This window comes from Lynx rufus, unplaced genomic scaffold, assembly GCF_022079265.1.
Source record: "Lynx rufus isolate CCGP_SWC_20201006 ecotype Redwood Valley unplaced genomic scaffold, mLynRuf1.p SCAF_3, whole genome shotgun sequence".
In the NCBI taxonomy this organism is placed as follows: Eukaryota; Metazoa; Chordata; class Mammalia; order Carnivora; family Felidae; genus Lynx; species Lynx rufus.
This window is the reverse complement of record NW_025814845.1, coordinates 137,964,274-137,985,959: the sequence shown is the minus strand read 5'-3', so window position 1 is coordinate 137,985,959 and position 21,686 is coordinate 137,964,274. Positions and strand designations below refer to the sequence as shown.

Below are 21,686 nucleotides of genomic sequence, written 5' to 3'. Positions count from 1 at the left end.
GGCATATAAATGGGGGGCCAAGTTTCCTAGTCAGAAATTCAGTATTGTAAGTGATTCATTTACAATTGCAGTGGGAGAAACTACAGATGACCACCAGCGAAAGGAGGAAAATATTCTGCTCTGTCACATTCCACGTAATCGCGATCACCTGTGTGGTTTGGTCTTTGTATGTATTAATAGATCGGACAGCGGAAGAAATCAAGCAAGGCAATGATAATGGTAAGAGCATGTCTCTTCTTTTTTCCTCCTATTGGTTTCTCTGATGACATCAGAGGTGGGTAGGGAAGCTATTTCCCCTGTTAGGTCTTCATGTGTGATAAGCTAGCAAAAACCAGTACTGGCAATTAAGTCATCTCCAGTTATGTTATAAATACTCTGATTGAATGCCTAGGGTCCCACGCTGAGGTATGAAATTTATCAAGTCCATATAAACATTGGTAGAGAGAAACATATAGATGTCATGCATCACTTCAGGCTTTTCAGGAACTGATTAAGAATCATGTTCTGCCTAGGGAGCCTGGGTGGCTCAGTTGTTAAGTGTCTGACTTCAGCTCAGGTCATGAACTCACTCATGGCTTGTGAGTTCAAGCCCCACATCAGACTCTGTGCTGACAGCTCAGATCCTGGAGCCTGCTTCAGATTCTGTGTCTCCCTCTCTCTCTGCCCCACCCCTGCTTGCACTCTCTCTCTCAAAAATGAATAAACATTAAAAAAAATTTTTTTTTAAAAGCATGTTCTGCCTGATGTGAAAAAGCAAACAGTTGTGAAAGTGGAAGTTTTTTCATTTAGTTTAATTCACTATAGTCATTGCTTCTTTTTAACCATGAATAAGACAATACTCTACTAGAGAAATGTGTTACACCTTATTAATTAGTACCATATAATTTGATAGGAGTAGATTAGCACTATGGTTTGAAATTTTAGCCATACTGAGTTTAATTGTGAAGGGTGGTGTCAAGCCTACAAAGAAAGCTGTTTAAAAAATCATTAAGGCAGATTCTAGGATCTGAAAAAGATAGGTCATTTAAAGCAGAATAAAAAATAGACTGTTTATTTTCACTTCTGAATGTACTCAGCTCCATTTCTCATCAGGCTCTACCAGTTTCCGCATATGGCATAAATCATAGCTGGTAAAACAATGAGAAATATTCCCAGAACCACCCCCACCATCAACCCTTGAAAAAAACAAACAAACAAACACACAATATTAAGCCACTGGTGAATTTAAAAAGAGAAATTGTTCAGATGATAACACTAAGTTTGTAGTATTCTCAAAAATGCCTATTGCTTCCCTCAAAAAAAGAAACTGAAAGAAATAAAAAGGTGACAGGAAGTTAGGGAGAGGAAGTGAGGGAAAGAAAGAAGAAGGAAAAGAATATTAAAAGGAAAAGTTCTGTTATTTCTGCCTTTCTTTGAGTTCGTAACAGCAGGAGCAATGAGCCATTCTCACGCTTGCCCGCTCGGTGGCAGCAGGGAGCACCAGCGCGAGCTCTGGGCGCTGGAGAAGCGTCTGGGGAGGAAGGGACTGTGAGGACCCGCCTGCTGCGCGGCGATGTGGTGGCTAGGAAAACGGGTCGGGGCACGTTGTGTTTGTGTTTCAGTTCCATATGACAGTGATATTTACAGTGTATACCAGACTAGACTGTTTACAACTACATTATGCATTACTCCTGAGATACTGGATTTTTAAAAATGCCTGTTACATCCCTGGAATAAGTTTCCTGAGGATAGGACTTTTTCTTTTTTTTTTTTTTTTTTTAACCCACGCCCCCTATACTTACAGGTACGGGCCCAAGCTAAGTAACAGAAAGTGTGCCACACACAGCAGTCATGTATGTATAGAACAACAGCGAGGCACCCCACCACCACCCTCACCTTAGCACACCCCGGTATAAGATCTTCAGACTCAAGTGTTTTCCTAGCGATCAAGGGCAGCCCTGACAGCCAGGGATAAGTAGTTGTAGATGTCTGATTTAGAGTTCAATGTTTGAGAATCATAGATCGGCCCCACTGTAGCCCTGCCTTCTCCCAGCGGTCACCATACCAGCAGGGCTCCTCCTGTTCTCCTCTGGCCACATGAGAGGGAAGGAAGATTATGAGCACCTGTCCTGGACAAAATGAGAAGAAGCAATCTTGTGTCACCCATATACAGACAGTCTAGAACCTCTCCCTTACATTCATTTACTCAATCCCACTTCTGAGACAAGTGAGTGAACAGTGATCATTTCTCCTACAATGAACAGGACTATCTCAACTTCAGCCAACCAAAGTCTCCAGCACCCAAGAAACCCTTGGCCCCAAGCTTCCTTCCATTTATCTCACTCTGCCTGCTCATTCTCCAGTGCTCCTGGATACCCTTATGCCTTCAGTTGTCATTTCTATGCTGAGAACCAAGCTCCAAATTTATCTCCAGCTCATACTGCACTCCAGATCAGGCATCGACCTCCTGAACGTCTCCATTTAAAGGTCTTCCAAGCACCCCAAACTCAATGTGTCCACACTTTTAATCTACTACCGCTGTCCACCCTAACACCTGTGGGAAAGGCATTACTACAAACACCTGTTGCCAAATCCATTTGGACTGTCATTTCTCCTCTCCCTCTCCCCAACTTCTGCCTTCAGTCAATCACCAAATCCTATTATTCTGCCTCATTGGTCTCTGGAATCTGTCCCTGTCTCTCTTTCCTGACTGCCCTCATCCTTGTGCAAACTATCCTTTTACTTGAACACTGCAACAGCATCTTTACTAGACCTTCTCCAGTTCTGCCCACCTTTAACCCATGCCCAATAAGGTATTCTTTGCAAATTTACAAAACACACATCTGATCACATCCTATCCCTACTTAGCCATTACTCTTAAAATATATCCCAAACTCTTTAATGTGACTAAATTGCCCCCTTCCCTGCCCCCACCATGACCTGGTTGTAGCCAATTTTTCTGAACATTCGTTCAGCCCCACAAATGGGGCTCTAGACCTTTGCTCAGCTTTTCCCTCTACATGAAACCTTCCTCCAGCTTCTGTCCACCACACATTCAAACACTGTTCTGTGTTCTCACACCGCTCAACTCCCACTCAGCCTTTGCAGGTTGCCTTAAATATCACTTCCTCTGGGACACCTGGTTCAGCAACCTGAGCTAGAACAATTGTTACTACCATAGTGGTTCTCAAAATGGTTCCTGGGACTGATAGCATTAACAGCACCTGGGCAGTTGTTAGAAATGCAAATTCTTGGCCTCTCTGCACCCCAGACCTATGGACCAGAAATTCTGAGGACAGAGCCCAGTAGGGCTGTGCTTAAGAAGCCAACAGGTGATTCTGATGCCAAGCATTGAGAAACGTGCTTACCTAGCATCCTGCACTTAACCGCTTACTCCATTTTGATTGCATATTTGAATTACCTGTGGAGTTTCTGTACCCTACAAAGCCTGAGTTTTATCCCCAGAGGTTTAGATTTAATTATCCCCTATGTCATGGTATTTGCAGACATGATGAGAAGCTCTGCTGTACCAGGAAACTTACCACATACTATTGTAATTGCTCATTTAATTGTAAGTCTCCTGGCACCAATAGACTCTGAGCTCAGGGAAGGACAGATCGCTCTCCAGCATATATCCCTGGGGCTGAGTACTGTGTCAGGGACCTGGAAAGTTGCCCAGTTGTAGAAGGAATGATGAAGTGTGAGTGCCTCATACCCCATGCTCACACTTTCCTACCTTTCATGTTTCTTGTAGAACTTTTCTTCAAAATGCCTGCCCCCCACCTCAGTTCTGGGTGGATGCAGGATTTCAGGCCAGAGTCTCCCAAATGAATTATCACTCAGGTCCCTCAGATTTCAAAAAGAAAATACTGAATGATAATCGAAGGACATATATATATATATATATATATATATGTATACATGGTCCATGGTCAGGTCAGCTTTCTACTGTATACTTTTAAAAATTATTTTCAGTTTCTTAAGAGCAAGTGGAAATGAGATGACTTTTATCTTTGGTGTTCAGAGCTTCTGAATTAGGCAGCAAGATATTCATCAGGAAACCATATCCATGACTTCCTACAGACCCACTTGCCAGTGGGACAGTTCCTACCTAACTTGGATAATTTCAGATGGAAACTATAGTGACTTTTGCAAAGGGTACCATCTGTACTTATGTTCAGATTGTATTTAAAGCCTGACTTCCCAAAGTACACATTTGTAGGTAGTGTGGGCATCTGTATGAGTTGTTATTATTTTAATCTCCCTTTGGCATTGGGACTGTGAGTGCTGAGCCTGAATTTACTTTTAACGTCTGAAAAAACTGCAAAATTTAAAAGTCAAAATATTTTAAATCCATTTCGAAAACCTTCAAAAATATTGGAAGAGGAACAAATTGTCCTTCTTCAACCCGAACTGAGGTTGAATGTAAAACAGCAAAATTCTTTGAACTGTAATAACAATACTGAAAGGGAAAAAAAAAAATCCTTCATGTGTTTTTAATGGTTGTTCTTTTAGATTAAATAAGCCTGGTGCCACAGATAGCTCTCTCTCTTCTCTCTCTGTTGCCTTTAATGACAAAAAAGAAAAAAAAATCAAAGACTTGGTACTCGAAACTTTAACGCAATCACCCATTACTAACTCTAATTTGGGGGAACAACGTCCTCCTGCCTTATCTTTACATATTCTAGAAAAATGTTTCAGTATACTGTTTGTGTGTTGAAAACAAAACACAAAAATACAGACCAGGAAAACACAACAATTTATACTATTAGAGAGACAGTAGGTGCAGAGTATTTTTTTATTGAAGTATATAGCTGATATACAATATTAGTTTCAGGTGTACGACATAGAGATTGGACAACTGTATACATTACAAAATGCTCACTGTAGTTGAGTGTGGTCACCATCTGTCACCACACTGAGCTGTTGCAATCTGGTTGTGTTCCCTATGCTGTACTTTTCACCCCATGATTTACTTATAACTGGAGGTTTATACCTCCGTTCGTCTGTTTCACCTTTCTCCCACCTCCTCCCCTCTGGCAACCACAGTTCTCTGTATCTATGAGTCTAGAGTCTATTTTCTGTTTTCAGTTTGTTTTGCTTGTTGTGTTTTAGATTCCACACAGAAGTGAAATCATATGGCAGGTGCAAATTTTAATCTCGCCCTAGAACTATGTAAATGTGTACACCACAAGGGGCTAGCATAACAAATCGAATTTTTTTTTTCATGCCTGCCCCACTTGTGAGCCTCTAAGCATCTCCAGGGCAGGGGCCATGCTTCATTATTCAGAGAGGATTTAATGTGAGTAGAGGTTCAAAAAATGTTGCCAGCTGTGGCTGATCCCAGCAGACAGGCACGATGGCTGTGCCATACTCGTTAGCTGTTAACATCTGCTTCGAGTGGGTGTTAAAAATCACTTCCCAGCAATCCATATATTTTCCATTTGAGCACTGCTGTTTAAGCATTCCTTTTTAAAGTGAGTGTATGCACTGTTATTGTTAATAACCCAAAGATGATAAACACTGACTTGAGCTACGTGTCAGAAGCCCAGGCTTCTAGTCCTGCCCTTGGTCGCGGACCAGTTACGCTGAATAAAATAGTCACTCTGAAGCTCAGATTCCTCATCTGAAAAACGAAGTTGGACTGAATACCCTTCAAAGGTGCTTTCTGATACATTTTTCAAAGGTACTATGAACTTGACCTTGCATCAGATAAATGGAAACATCGTGTTTATACAAATACCACACATATATATTTGTATAATTTATATATATTTATATATTCCTTTTTTTAATGTTTATTTATTTTGAGAGAGAGGAGAGAAGGTAAGCAGGGGAGAGGCAGAAAGAGAGGGAGAGAGAGAGAATCCCAAGCAGGCTCCATGCTGTCAGAGAAGAGCCAAGCCATGGGGCTCCATCTCATGGACCGGGAGATCATGACCTGAGTGGAAATCAAGAGTTGAACGCTTAGACTGAGCCACCCAGGTGCCCCAATATTTATATATTTCTTATATATACTCATACTTTTATATATTTTTGTATTTTTATCTTTACTCACAGTGACTACCACCGTTAAAACAAGTTAAGGAAAATGTTACAAATGTGTGATTTTTTTTTTTTTTTTTTTTTTTTTAATGATTTAAGCAACAGGAGAGAAGCAACCAGGACAAAAGTAAAGGAGAAAACCATCTCCTTAGCCCCATCATTCACACACACCCTTACGCAAACACATTTCATAACTCTGCATAACCTAAGCACCCAGCCAAAAATATCCCAACTTACCAATGAGATGCTTTTTCTAAATATATATTGTCCCTGCAGCTGTTAAATGAGACAGGTTCTCTTCTGCTGTTTGGGGATTTTAAAAGCCTTTTTAGACACACTCCAGGTGTCTCCAGTTACATGATCTACACAAGATATGCAGAATACTTTGAGAATTCCAGTTTAAAAGCAGGAAGAGATTTTAGGGATCACTGTTTTAAAGATGAGGAAGTAAGCAATTTGCCTCATCTTCAGCTTTATTATGAACACCCTCCCAGGAGCCTGTGGTTTACCTAATTGAACAAGAAGCAAGATGTTACAGGTGACCCTGCATGTGTTTCTCCAGTGGAGAGAGCTGGGGACCCTGTTCTATTAAAAGAAACATTTTCAGAGAAACAATATAGCTAGAAAATGAGTCTGGAAGAGTCTGAAAGTGGATACATCTCAGCTTACAAACCATTGTCATTGTGGTCTGAAAGTCTGGCATAAATGTTTCCCAACAACACACAGTGAGATTTCTGAGCTTTTCTCCATGAAGGGAATTACCGATTGGGAAGGATGCCCAGAGGCCCAGAGTGAGGAGGTATAGTTCTAATTCCATTGGCCTGGCTGGCAGCTAACTGGACTTTCTCCTCTCCTAGTTGTGGAGGTTTTCATTGCCCTGGAGTCCAGATGGGACATCTAAAGGTTGAAGCCCATTGAAGTTAGGTCTTAGTCATAGGCACCAGAAAGCTTTGCATTTAGTCTACAACTCTATCAGCGAAAGGTGTGTAGCATTTAAATCATCCAGATGGCAAAAATAACTTGTATTTACATAGCACTTTCTATGTCAAGAACTACCCATTTAACCCACACTAGCAACCTTGTGAGGTAAATACTACCAATATCTCCATTTTTAACTGATATATCAGTTACCTTTTGCTATATAACAGACTATCCCAAAACTTACTAACTTGAAACCACAGCATTTATTTCACTCCCAATTCTGCAGATCGGTTGGGCATTCCTCCTGGCCAGGACCTGGCTGGCTGTTCTCTGCAGCATCCACGTATGTGTCTACAAACAGCTGGCACATTGGCTGGCTGCTGTATAATCAAGGCTGGCCTCCTCCAAATGCCTGGCAACGGGCATGCAATTGGTTGGATGACAGAAACAACTGAGCTGTGTTTTTCGTCACATAGGACCTGTTGGCCCTGTCTTCTTCCCATGGCAAGTGCAGTGTTTAAACAAGTAGCAAGAGAGTAAACCACACACACAATGGGAACACTTTTGAAGTTTCTGTTGTGCCCTATTTGCTATTGTCCTGTTGGCCCAAACCAGTCATGTGGCCACAGCCAGAGTCAATGAGGAAGGGGGTGGATACCCAAGGACACGGTTACAGGGAGGCGTGAGCCAAGTGGGAGTATTTTTGAACAAGCTACTAAAGATGAGGAAACTGAGACCAAAGAGAATACCAGGTAACAGGCTGTCAATACCTGAAGGAAATGAAATAGCACTCTGAATTAGGACAGATGAAGATATAAAGACTGGAGTGACTGATTCTTGGGAATAAAACTCATGACCCTTAAGAATGGGTGTGGACTTTACACAGGAAAACAGCCTTTGAGAAGCATAATAAGGAACATCCTCTTGGGGTCTGGTCTGCAAAGAAATTGAATAAAAGTTTGAATCCTTTGGGATCAGGGTATTTCTTAGCCAGGAAGGAGGGCCTTCTGGGAGTGAAGATGAAGAAAGTGATTATAAAGAAGGTAAGAGATGGTCAGTGGCAGTGGTCCTGTTGATCAATAAATTCTAGTCTCAGGTTCCTGAAGGGGAAATGCCTTTAAATAGTCCCAATCCATGTCTACTTACCCAACCCCAATGGAGAATAGAGTGAGGACTATCTGGAAGACCTTTTTATGTGAGAAAACAATTTATAAATTTTATTCTTTCATTCATTTTTATTTTTATTCAAGTATTTATAGAACTTTACCTAGAGTCCCCAGTTTTCCTCTCTGGCTTGCTAGAAAAATCTTGCACAGACTCAGATTCCCAAGAGTCTGTGATGAGCTGAAAGGCCCATTTGCTTTTCTTTGTCTAGAGTGCTTTTATTTGCTCTTTAAATATAAATTTCCCTACAGATTGTAGGCTGATTTCTGTGGCTCTGGTAGCACCACACATTCATCAAACTCTACTATGCAAAATCTTCAATACCATAACCCAGGACGAATCTACAGACCACCTTAAGCCTTTCACAGAAGACCTACTAGCATGTTGGTTGTTTGGCTGGCCCTCCAGTACTGCATCATACACATGCCCTTACAGAAAGGAGGCCTGGACATTTACCCATGAGATACAGGTGTGCTGTTTCTTAGGGACACATGCACCCCCATGTTTATAGCAGCACTATCAACAATAGCCAAAGTATGGAAAGAGCCCAAATGTCCATCGATGGATGAATGGATAAAGAAGAGGTGGTATATATATGTACACACACACACACAATGGAGTATTACTCGGCAATCAAAAAGCATGAAATCTTGCCATTTGCAACTACGTGGATGCAACTGAAGGGTATTATGCTAAGTGAAATTAGAGAAAGACAAAAATCATGACTTCACTCATATGAGGACAAGAGACAAAACAGATGAACATAAGGGAAGGGAAACATAAATAATATAAAAACAGGAAGGGGAACAAAACAGAAGAGACTCTTAGATATGGAGAACAAACAGAGGGTTGCTGGAGGGGTTGTGGGAGGGGGGATGGGCTAAATGGGTAAGGGGCATTAAGGAATCTACTCCTGAAATCATTGTTTCACTATATGCCAATTTGGATGTAAATTTTAAAAAATAAAGAAGAAAATTAAGAAAAAAGAGGCCTGGAAGAATTTAATAATCTTATGTTGAGATTGCTTGAGAATGTACTGGCCATTCGTGGAGGATTGGCATGACAATATGGACAGTGAATGAGTCAGGTTTACCTATTATAGGGGACAAGAGAAGACTTCCATTTCCTTAAAAAATGGTTGTGGACAGAACATCTGCTCTTCCAAGCTCCTCCAATTCTTACCCAAGAATTTCCAAGCAAGTTTCCTGTTAATGTTTAAAAGGTAACATTAAAAAGGTAGGGATACAGAGAGTTTATTCCTAAGCCTACAGAAATTTCTGAAGAAAGATCCCAAGCACAAAGGCAAAACTACAGATAGATCCTTGGGCTTCAGAGAAATGAACAGATGGTTGAATTGCCTCAAGTTGAATTTCAAATTCCTCTTCCAAACTGGCAGGTAGAAACAACTTTGAGCTCTTGGCATTTCCAAGTTCAGGTTCCAGCTTCAAATATATATTAGTGAGGACCAAGAATTACTTGTTTACACAAAGGATCCACAAGGAACAAGACTTTGTGCCTTCACTTTTCTACCACCCTTATTGTGTACATTCTTTCTTCTTTACAGAAGACACCATAGAACTGAGGAGTCCAACAAGGTTGAGCATGAAGACAAATTTCTAAGTCTCGATAAAAGGAGGTAAATACATCTTGCCAATGGAAACATTCTTGGAAATTCACTTAGCCCCATGTTATTATCTCCTCTCACAATGTCCTTTAGGTGAATTTTCCAAGGTAAAATCTTATAACTGCTCAATAATATCTTTATAGAAAACAAAAATCTTGCCCACTTAGTCAAAACCAAAGAGAAAGATCAGGCTGTCTCTGAGAGAAGATGTCACGTGGACTGTGGGTTTGTACCCAAATGACTTCTGGATGTAGGGTAGGGGGATATTGCACACTCTAAACTGTTGATGGATGTACTGGGAGCCCTGACTTCCCAAACATACGAAGGAAATGACTAGAGGAGACAAAATCAATTCAGAGAACATTGTGAAAGAAAGTGGAAGAACCAGACTCCCAGAATTAGAGAAAATGGCCCAGATTCTCAAGTATATTATGCGTTCCAGCCATTATTTCAGGAAGGAGAGGTAGGACAAGAGTGGATTCTTCAGATTATCCACCAATGAAAGCAGGGCTTCATGGACAAGTGAAGAAAGGCTGTCACCTCTGGTTATATTAAAAAGACTGAGGCAAAGCAATCCAAGTTGGAACTTCAAAAGCTTTCATTCATCCTTGAAATATCTACTGAGCAAGGCGCTGTGGAAAATTAAGACCAACCAGACATAAATTCTGTGCTTGTCAAGATTATGGTGTACCAAAGTAAAAATAACTTGTTAGAAAGTTAACACATGCCACAAGTGGAAGAAATAACATGAAACTGGAAGAATGCGGGTTTATTTCCAGCTGGAAATTACTTCTTAGTTGGCTTTTGTGGAACAGTAGACATGCAGAAGTACAGAAGGAAAACCGAGGGAAAAAATATCATGGACAAAGCCTCAGAAATGGAAAACCTCCAGACTCTTAGAACAGCTGGTAGTTTGATTTAGCAGAGGGGAAAGTTGGATGTAACCCATGGGGACTTCCCCCCAAATGGGAGATAAAGCACGTCTTCTCCAGCTTGTCTGTGGTTAAAACATTCCAAACACATAGAAACTACGGATCAATATAGTAGCCAAGAGCAAAAATCTTTCTAAATTTGGAGAACTTCAAGATATCTGATCTGCATACTGAATCCTCCCTGCAATTAAGAAGCTTAAATGATTATCTTCACGAATTCTCAACCTCAGCACTACTGACATTTTGGGCTAGATAATTCTTCGTTGGGGGGGGGGGGGTGCTATCCTACACACTATAGGATGTTTATGCAGCATCTGTGGCCTATATTTACTAAAAGTCAGTAGCACCCCACCCCAACACCAGGCGTAACAATAAACAGTATCTGCAGACATTCCCAATGTCCCCTGGGAAACAAAACTTGCCCCTGTTGAGAACCACTAGTCTACCCTCGGTCTGTGTGTCAGATGGTTGTTCTCCTTGCATAGGTAGAACTAAGGTAAGAGCTGAACAAGCCCTTGTGTCTATTTTCTTACAGAAGCATAAAGCATATGTCACTGTTACAAAACATAGGTAGGACTTCTTATAACTCTATCCATTGGTATAAGTAAATAAAAACCCAAAATAGAATCAGAAACTCTCATAAACTAGGATTTCTAACCAACTCTTCCTGGCCCAACATACTAAAGCCTTTCACATGAACGTAGATGGCTATTATACCCTCCACACACACTGACGTTGGCAAGAGATGGACTCCTGACTCTCATGTATTTAACATTCATAATATTGTTGTAGCTACAGAAACTCTTGTGAAATAGTTTTAAAAATTGTGAAAGACAATTTGTAGTTATGGTGGAAATTAAGAGAAAATATTGATATGTAAGAAAGTGGTTCTCAGCGACAAAGACTTGTGAAACAAAAATGACTAAAACACTAAATTTGATGCATGCCTTTACTCAGGAATTGTTTCTGGTGAGATGTGACAGCTTCTTTCTTTCACATTTTTTATTTAATTTTAAAGGGAATGAGGGTGATCCTATAAAAGTACCTATTACTTTACCTTTAAAAGATTTTAAGGTGGACCTTTAAGGTTTTAGGTAAGGTAAAATCCTTTAAAAGAATTTTAAACTGACTCTTTCACTTAGTATGTTCACTATAAGGAATAAATGTCAAAGTAAGTATCTGAAGTCTAATGTCACATACTTGATGCTATAAGGAGAAATAAGACCATTATAGAGGTAGGTGAGCTCCTTCCTGTAGACTTTCAACAGTACCTTTAAAAGAGTTGAAAGCAATTAAGCAATTCTGGTTAGAATTTTACTGCCTGTTAACAATATATTTCTTATCCACAAAATTTAGTAGGCAGGCATGGTCTTTTGAAGGAGTCATAGAAAAAAAAATTACCAAGTCCATTGATAACAACTTGGTGATAACATTCTCTTTTTTATTTCAAAGGTGTTCTTGAATGGCCATTTTGGACAAAACTGGTTGTGGTGGCCATTGGCTTCACGGGAGGTCTTGTCTTCATGTACGTACAGTGTAAAGTCTACGTTCAGTTATGGCGCAGGCTGAAGGCCTACAACCGTGTGATCTTTGTGCAAAATTGCCCAGACACTGCCAAAAAGCAGGAGAAGAATTTCTCGTGTAACATAAACACGGACATCAAAGATGCTGTGGTGGTGCCTGTATCACAAACGGGTACAAATTCACTGCCATCTGCAGAGGGAGGCCCCCCTGAGGTCATCCCGGTGTGACACAAACAGTTGGGAGTTTCTTCACTGAAGGGTATCTTTCTAGCCCTTAGCCACTACAAATAACAGAAGTGATCCTGAATTATTCACTCCTTTATCTTCTCCTTTCTCCTACTGACTCATTCTTCCTTACTTTGCTCAAAAAAGGAAAGGACCAAAAGGCACCGATGACCAGGATCCCATGAAGCAGTCCAAAGTGTGATACAGAAATGTGAAAAATTTGCTAGAGGTGATTTCTAAGACAATTAAGAACCAATGGAGCGAGATATGCTTTCAGGCAATGACGAAAGACTACATGGACACATGCATCTTCACGATAGCAGGACAAAGTTTAAGAATACAGACTTGAATTGCAATGTGTATTTCTTCTAAGGCCTTGTAATGTTAACTCTCTCATCCAGAAATAAGAAACATACTTGGTTTTAAGCTTGAAATTGTCTACATTATCCTTACGTCATATCAGAAGCAAACTTAGAGGATGCATATTTTGATATTTATACTTTGGACGGCTAACAGATTTTTATGGCTATAGTGGAGTCCAGTTGTTTTAACAGATGCATGTTTTTAAAATAGATGCAATACACATTTGAAGAGATCAATACTTAGAATTATGTTTAAGTCATGAGCAAAAGATTTTCAGAGGTTTTTGGGTGTAATTAGCACTGTTAAATACCTACAGAAGTTGAAATCAACTATCAGGCTCTATATTTTATCTCGTCCCTCTTAAGACAGTGTTGTCCAACAGATATATAACGTGAGCCACAAACGCAGGACATATCATATGCATACATTTTAAACTTTCTAGCAGCCCCATTAGAAAAAGTAAAACTAAATGAAATGTTTATATTTTATTTAACACTATATATCATTTCAACATGTCATCAGTATTAAAATTGAGATATTTTACATCTTTTTCTTATGAACCAAGTCTTCAAAATCCAGTATGTATTTTGTCTTTACAACGTATCTTCATTTGAATTAACTGTACTGGATAGCACAGCCCTAAAATTAGAGGCAGGACCTCTGCTTCATCGAACAGTTGAATATTTAAAAACAACAGCTCAATTCATTATTTTATTCAGAGTCTCTCAAATATTACAGTTTTATGAAGCACTTACATTCATCAAATTAAACATCCTGAGTTAGGTGAACTTACCATTTCTCTAAAAGGTAAAAAAAAAAAAAGGGAAGGATGAAATGATCTGTGGCAAAGTTCTGAAATTAGCTTGTTTGCTACTATGAAGCACAGATGATAGGGAAACAGAAATTAAATATTTTTCTTAGGTCAAATGTGTTTTTTTTTTTTTAATCCACATGTGGTATCAACTTGACAGAGGAGTAGTTATGACTAAGCATTTAGACTCTGTTTGAAAAAGCTGACAGCATTTCCCTGCTCAGCTGGGAAGTAAAGATACTGAATAGATTTTGTGATAAGTAATAAACTGAGTTGTTGAGGTTTGATGTGCAGCTGATTATCGTGCTCCTTGCATATTCATGTAAAACTGAAGCGTGGATAGATTCTGCAGTGAGCTAGATTAATGATTATAGATGTAGTGACCTGTCAAAGAAAGAGGTTCTACATTTTAAAAGGTGATTTATTTTTGTTAGCTGTCATATTTATTATTGTGAAAAGGCAACTGTGATGGCCATAAGGACCAAAGCATGGGTATCGCATTGCACAAACCTGGGTATCACATCGATGCACTTTGTAATTATCAGTGTGCTTGTTCTTCACGGATTATCATATAAGAAAGGAAAAGGAAATAACCTTTTAATGAGGAGAAAGATATGAATATTAGTAGTGGCTGACAGTCCAAATAGTCCCAATTCCTAGAAATAAAGAAAAGGTAAACAATGTCGTGTGTGTGTGTGTGTGTGTGTGGTGTGTGTGTGTGACTTCATGTATGTACATGAGAAAAGTGGTAAGGTTTTTGGTCAGTCAGGAAACAAAAGGTTTAAAACATCTTTCTTAAAACTTGTTATGGAGGGTATGGAATAAAGGCACAGGGAAGACCCAGTTGAAGTTAACGAAAGTGTACCAAAATTTCTGCACAAATAAGGGCAAAAGTGGTGTAATAAAAAATTAATGAACTTTAAACAGACTAAAATTTGTATTAACTTCCTCTTAAATTTCTATTTTAAAGTTTTAAGATAAATACTCATGAATAGAAGCTTTGGGTGATTTAACCATGGCATATCACCCAATAGATTAACCTTGATTCAATTTTTCTGTTAATTGCCCTAAGCTTTTTACTAATCCATTTCTCCAGGAGCTTAGCAATGGGAACAAGTTGTTTACATATATTCCCTGGGGGGGTGGGGGAGGAAGTGGGAGGGAATCTGTCACCAGCAAGCAATGAAATGTTATCTCTTTTGTCTGCTCTGGAAGGAAAATGATTATTTACTTTAATTACCACCAAAAATACTATTTAAATTCTGTACAAATCTAAAGATTGGTAAATGCATAGCTCATTTCTCAATGGGAGAGGACTGGCTAATAGGCCTTGTTTATTAAGGGTCACACCTAACACTAAGAAAATATTTCTAGAATGAAAAGATCAGCATTACTGTCTTAACAAGAAAATACGACATAGTGTTTTAAGATCATACCTAAATTCTCAAAATTAACTTACAAAAGCCTTGACTTTCTTGTAATGAGAATATAATAATACATATAGCTCCCTAGAAGGTTAACAGTCAGCTTTTTATTCTGCTATTACTCTTCTGAACTTCATATATAAACCCTGAACTCCCGAATTTAAATCTTTTACAAAGTTTTCCTATAATGGCTGTTTATAGTTCAAACAATCTGAAATAATTACATGCATTTAAAACCTAATGTTGATTTCCTTTCATATTTTGTGTGGCAACTGCCCTTTCAGTGAAAGGATTTGGCTTTGTGACAATACTGTTGTGGACTGGATATACCCTTCAAAAACTACTCTCCAGGCTGACAGTTTTTTTGAAGCATGTTTTCCTGCTCATGTAAAAAAATGGAATTGAAACAAAGGACTGAAATTGAAGAATGGCAACACAATTCTGTTAAAAATCTTGGCTTTTTATAATCATGCATTTGGTAGTATCAATACCATAAACTACAGACATTTACGCTGTTAATTTTTAAAAGAACTCTCACTTTCATTGTATCAAAGATTGAATTGTAAAGGAATGAAATTCCAGTTTTTTTTTTAAAGAGTGAAGTCCAAAAGGCAATTAAGCTTGAGAACAAACACAAGTAAAACAAAAATTAAAAAAAATCCAAACAAAAATGATCCCATCAACCTGGGATATAGCAGTGGAGACACTGAAGATAGGTGTATATTGAAGAAGTGTTTTAAAATATCCCCGGCTTGAATCTCACTCTGAGCTGCTATTACATGTGATTATTGCCCCAGAGATAGCCTCGTTTATTTTGTTTTGCAAAAGGTCCCTGGGTACCCCTAAAACATCTACTGTTTGGCTGGAAAATTAGCTCATTAGAGCAATGACATCATTAAGAGACTGTAATTGCCAAGGGGGTGTGGTGGGGAAGATTATTCCATTTGACTGACAGTTTACCTTTCCTTACCTTGCCAATGAATATTTCGGAACAAAGTAGAGCTCTTTAAACTTATTATTCATTATTGTAGTTGTTATATAATAATTGTGAAAGACTTACACTTTAATTAAGAAAGATAAAAACCTTTTTTTTCTTAAGTCAGCCCAAAGGTGCTATTTTACATATCAATACAGCTGAAAGGAAGTGCTGTTATTTTGGGCTGCAATGTTTCCTCCAAATCTGAAGCCCATTTTGAAATTGGATATCACATTTAAAACAAACGAGGAAAAATTATTTTAACTGTGTGCAATTTTTGAGATTGAGCATTTGTACTTTTTTGGTTTTACCTAATTCTCTTGCATTAACAACTTACTGTTTTGTGAATAATGTGTACTGAGATGAATTAAGGAAAAGAAAATAATTATCTGTGAAAGAAAGACTTTGTATATTAAACAAGTGACCTAAATTTTTGTTGTGGTTTCTGTACTCTTTGCCTAATTTACCAGGATTTCTGCAGGTTTGTATCTGCGACATTCAAAAAATCTTGAGTTCTTAAGATTTTATAACAGTCTGGATGTTTAAGCAGCTTCTGAACAGATTCATAGTACTTTAAAGCCAACACAAGCGGATTCACCCTGACATTACAGAAGGGAATAAAGAGGTGCATTAACAGGGGAAAACCAATAGAAATAATCTAAACAGATTTTCAAAACCTGTTAAAAAAACAAACAAAAAAACAAAACAGCAAAACCCTAGAAGAAAAATCATAATGTAAAGAAAGGACTGTCTCATAAATAAGGCTTGGATATACCAAAGAATTTAACAGCATTTGTCTACTCAGACATAATAAAATAGTAAATTTAGATAATTTCCTACATACTAAATAATAGGAGAAAGACTGTGGAATCAATTTCTAATCTATGATGTTTGCTGGTAAGAGAAGAAAATGTCTCTCCAAAGCCCCAACTTCTAAACCTGAATTCAGGGTAAACCCACTGCCTAGCCCAAGGCCACCTCCAGGTCATTCTGGTAGACTAATTGTATGTGCTCATTCTGCCTCATTGGATATCCAAACTTACAGTTTTCTCACACCTCCTGAATTACAACAAATATTCCTGGATCACAAGTCATTGTCACTGTGTGTTCAGCTAATGATCCTAAAACTGGGAGATGTGATAGAGATACCAAAGGAAGAGAATGGGAAGAAATACTTGGAACTCAGGGAAAGGGCAATGCAGGCAATGGGAACAATAAGCAAAGTCCCAAGTGGTTGTCAAGCAAGATTCAGCTACCGTAGAAACAGCAAGCCCTTGTTAGGGTCACAAAGTTTATTATTTACAGTGATAGCAGAAGAAAGACAAACCACCAGTAGCCCCATGAGTCCTGTCCCAAGAAAAGACACAAAAAGAGGGGGCATGAGACACGAAAGAGGACACTATAATGCAACAGAAGGGGTGGGCACCTTGTTGCTGAGATACTAATTCTATGTTGTAGCTAAGCAACTTTGTGGCCTGCAGCTATGCCCTAAAGGGACTCAAAATGTAAAGTCTCATACTTCATCAAAATCTGGGGGCGCCTGGGTGGTGCAGTCGGTTAAGCGTCCGACTTCAGCCAGGTCACGATCTCGCGGTCCGTGAGTTCGAGCCCCGCGTCAGGCTCTGGGCTGATGGCTCAGAGCCTGGAGCCTGTTTCCGATTCTGTGTCTCCCTCTCTCTCTGCCCCTCCCCCGTTCATGCTCTGTCTCTCTCTGTCCCAAAAATAAATAAACGTTGAAAAAAAAAAAAAAAATCTGGAGGCAAGGACAACTGTCTCACGTCTTCTCTGGGAGACAGGGAGGCATACATGAAGTGGCCCATGATAGTTCCTCACATGCCCCAAATCCTTGTGTTCCAGGAAGATCATGGGCCATCATGGCTCAGGTTAGCCTGAACCTAGCCTGGCCTAAATGGATAAACACAAGGTCTTCAGGGTGCCAGCAGAGTTGTTCCACAATAGAAAACAGTTTGGCCATTCTAGGAATAGACAGAAGCTGTCTGTGTACCTGCAGTACAATAAGCCAAGGGCAAGTGGAAACAAGTAAAGGTTGGAGAAGCAGTTAGGAATCAAATTATTTCAGGCCTCTTTGGCCATGGTAGGTCATGTGAATTTCACCCCAAATATAATGGATGTCAATGTAGGTTCAGCAATTGTAACAAATATAGCACTCTGGTAGGGGGTGTCGATAATGGGGGAAGGTGTGCATGTGTGGGGGCAGAGCGGATAATCTCTTTACCTTCCCCTCAATTTTGATGTGAACTTAAAACTGTTCTGAAAAAATAAGTGTTTAGAAACAAAATTAGACCCATCAAATAAACATACCATTAAGAAATGACAGAATGATACTATAACAAGATGAACAAAGGAGTAGCATATTGTAGTGTACATTTTCAAAAATTCATCAGCAACTCCAGAGAATGGATTATGAAGAACAAGAATGGTGGCATGAAGGCCAGTGAGGAAGTGACAGGTAAGGGCAAAGAGTGGAGATGGCCTGACATGGACTGATTTGACTTTCTGAAAACAGAACTACAAATACCGACTAATTAAATTTAATTGGGAGGGTATGGAAGAGAGAAAGTGAAGAATCAAAGATGATTTACAAGCAGTTTTCAGAAATTAGGTGAAAAACTTGGGAGAGATTCAAGGTTCCTGATGAGAGAACAGGGATTGGGATCCAGGACACAAATAGGAGTATTTGCCATTGAAAGGAGAAAAGCTGCTACATCCATAAAATGCAAAGGGAAGGAAGGGGAGGGAGACGGAAAGGGGAGAGCAGTTTCATTGTCTCAACGATGTATATAAACTGAAAGTCGGTTGAGGAGGCAAATATTAAAGCTAAGCTAGAACATGAAAAAGTAGTGAGGGGCGCCTGGGTGGCTCAGTCGGCTAAGTGTCCGACTTCGGCTGGTTATGATCTCATGGTTCGTGGGTTTGGAGCCCCGTGTCAGGCTCTGTGCTGACAGCTCAGAGCCTGGAGCCTGCTTCGGATTCTGTGTCTCCCTCTCTCAATGCCTCTCTCCCGCTTGGGCTCTGTCTCTCTCTCTCTCAGAAATAAACAAACATCAAAAAAAAAAAATGTTTTAAAGTAGTGAAAATTATCTAAACGTTGGAAAAATGAACTTATTACAGGTACACAGTAAAACTGCTAAGCAGTATTGAGAACCCACTTGAGATGTACAAACATGAATGGAAAAACCTGATACTCTCCACAAATGCTGAGCTACTTGGGAACAACAGGTACAAAGGAGACAGATAACCTGGTGTGCTCCTCTGAGTTTTGAAAGACAAATACTATGCAGTCAGGGGCAGAGGGATGGCGAGCATGTGACAGGAGGCAACTCTAAAACCCGAATCTAAACAAAACATAAAAGAATCTGAAAACAGGAGACAGGTGGTGCACAATGAAAGAATGAGGTCAAAGTACAGAACTTCAGCAGTGGAGGGGGATAGGAGATAGTGAATGGAGCACAGAACAGTCGAATTTTATGGGAGTTTCAGGAGCTGGTAAGTATCTGGGTGTGGCCACTGAGAAGTGTCTGAATGGAGTGGAGAAAAGGGTCACAATTTTAGATTTGTTATCCACAAGGTCCTGGATTCACTGAAATGATTAAAATAAGGGAGAAGAAAACTAAGCCAAGTAAAGTCTTCAATGAATGAGAAGGTTCTTCTGGGAGGTGAGATAATAAGGAAAGGGTGACAGTGATAGAACTTCAAAGAACAGAGAAGTGGCAGTGGCAATAGAGCAAAGAGGACACCTGTCTAATCTCCTGCTCCTGAAACACAGGGATAGAAGAATAGTAAAAGCTCCTATTTGAGGTGACAGAGTCCTAAGGAGACACCTATGTCGGTGAGGAAAAGAAGTGACTAGGATATCTGGAAAGAGACCACTGTCAGAGTTGACGGCTCTGAGCTTAGAGATGTACCATTAGCTCATATCCGTGGAAGTTCCGCTTGTTGTTGACAAACTATGGCAAGCAGGAAAAATCCAGCCTATTTTGTGTATGGCCACAACTAAGAATGAGCTTTACCTTTTTAAGGGTAGTAAAACATACACACACACACACAGAGATATGCAAAAAGAAACTGCATTTGGGCTGCAACACCTAAAATATTTACTATCTGGGTCTTTACAAAAAAAAAAAAAAAATTCACCACCCCTGGTTTACAAAGAACTGCCAGTGAGTTCTCTTCCAAGGCCATGGACTGCAGAAGCCATCTTGCAAAGACAATCTACTGACCGAAAGGAAGGAGCCTACATAAGGCAGCACAAGTTATCCCTGCAGGAAAAGAACATGTTCTATAGATAATGATTAGGGATATCACTTAAAAGCAATACTGTAACAACAAATTATCTCTTAGGCTACTTTGGTCCAGCCAGGAGTAACAGGTAATTATTTATAATGATATATAATAAAATTATGAATTATAATTACTATCCTAAATGATAAAGTAAATTCTTCCATTCAACAAATACCTACCTATTCTAGTTCCAACCAGGGTGCTTGTTCTATTTTTTGCTTTGATGGTATAGGGAAAACCAGGAACAAATGTTTAAGGGAGAGCACAATCTGCCATTTTCATAAGTTATTTATCTAACAGAATAGTAAGACTTTTTAAATATCAGACCAGATAAAACAGTTTCTCTTAAGATTCAGGTTTGGCAGGTCTTTCTGCCCACAGGTCCTGTCCCTGTGCTTTAATAAAATCACCTTTTTTGCATCAAAAAATAATTTAAAAAAAGATTCACTACAAATCAAAACCACACTCAGATATCACCTCACGCCAGTCAGAGTGGTCAAAATGAATAAATCAGGAGACTATAGATGCTGGAGAGGATGTGGAGAAACAGGAACCCTCTTGCACTGTTGGTGGGAATGCAAATTGGTGCAGCTGCTCTGGAAAACAGTGTGGAGGTTCCTCAAAAAATTAAAAATAGACCTACCCTATGACCCAGCAATAGCACTGCTAGGAATTTACCCAAGGGATACAGGAGTACTGATGCATAGGGGCACTTGTACCCCAATGTTTATAGCAGCACTCTCAACAATAGCCAAATTATGGAAAGAGCCTAAATGTCCATCAACTGATAAAGGGATAAAGAAATTGTGGTTTATATACACAATGGAGTACTATGTGCCAATGAGAAAGAATGAAATATGGCCCTTTGTAGCAACATGGATGGAACTGGAGAGTGTGATGCTAAGTGAAATAAGCCATACAGAGAAAGACAGATACCATATGTTTTCACTCTTATGTGGATCCTGAGAAACTTAACAGAAACCCATGGGGGAGGGGAAGGGAAAAAAAAAAAAAAAAAAAAGAGGTTAGAGTGGGAGAGAGCCAAAGCATAAGAGACTCTTAAAAACTGAGAATAAACTGAGGGTTGATGGGGGGTGGGAGGGAGGGGTGGGTGGGTGATGGGTATTGAGGAGGGCACCTTTTGGGATGAGCACTGGGTGTTGTATGGAAACCAATTTGACAATAAACTTCATATATTGAAAGAACAAAAAAGATTCAGTGTTTATAGCCATTTTGAAACAAAAATGAACCCCCCCCCCAAAAAAAAAGGACACTTTCCAGTGACTAAAGAGACAGGAACTTCTCTAACCATAAAACCATACTCTTACAAAGATTACTAAAGAAAGCAAATCAGCATCAGTTGAAACACTGAAACACTGAAAATGAAATAACTGGAA

At 39.4% G+C, this 21,686-nt stretch overlaps 1 protein-coding gene across 3 annotated transcripts in view; it reads left to right on the top strand.

Annotated features, from left to right (window-relative positions):
• The window catches only part of MARCHF1 (membrane associated ring-CH-type finger 1), an 87,075-nt gene extending 73,887 nt beyond the window's left edge, over positions 1-13,188 (top strand). For 2 of the 3 annotated variants that reach the window (XM_047092454.1, XM_047092456.1), the window contains 2 exons: positions 72-219; positions 12,118-13,188. In XM_047092454.1, the coding sequence (XP_046948410.1) occupies positions 72-219; positions 12,118-12,416 (447 nt within the window). In that variant the 3' untranslated portion in view covers positions 12,417-13,188. Of the gene's footprint in view, positions 1-71; positions 220-9,673; positions 9,746-12,117 lie in introns of all 3 variants that reach the window. The other variant, XM_047092455.1, reaches the window with a different exon arrangement.
• Positions 13,189-21,686: the final 8,498 nt, after the last annotated feature.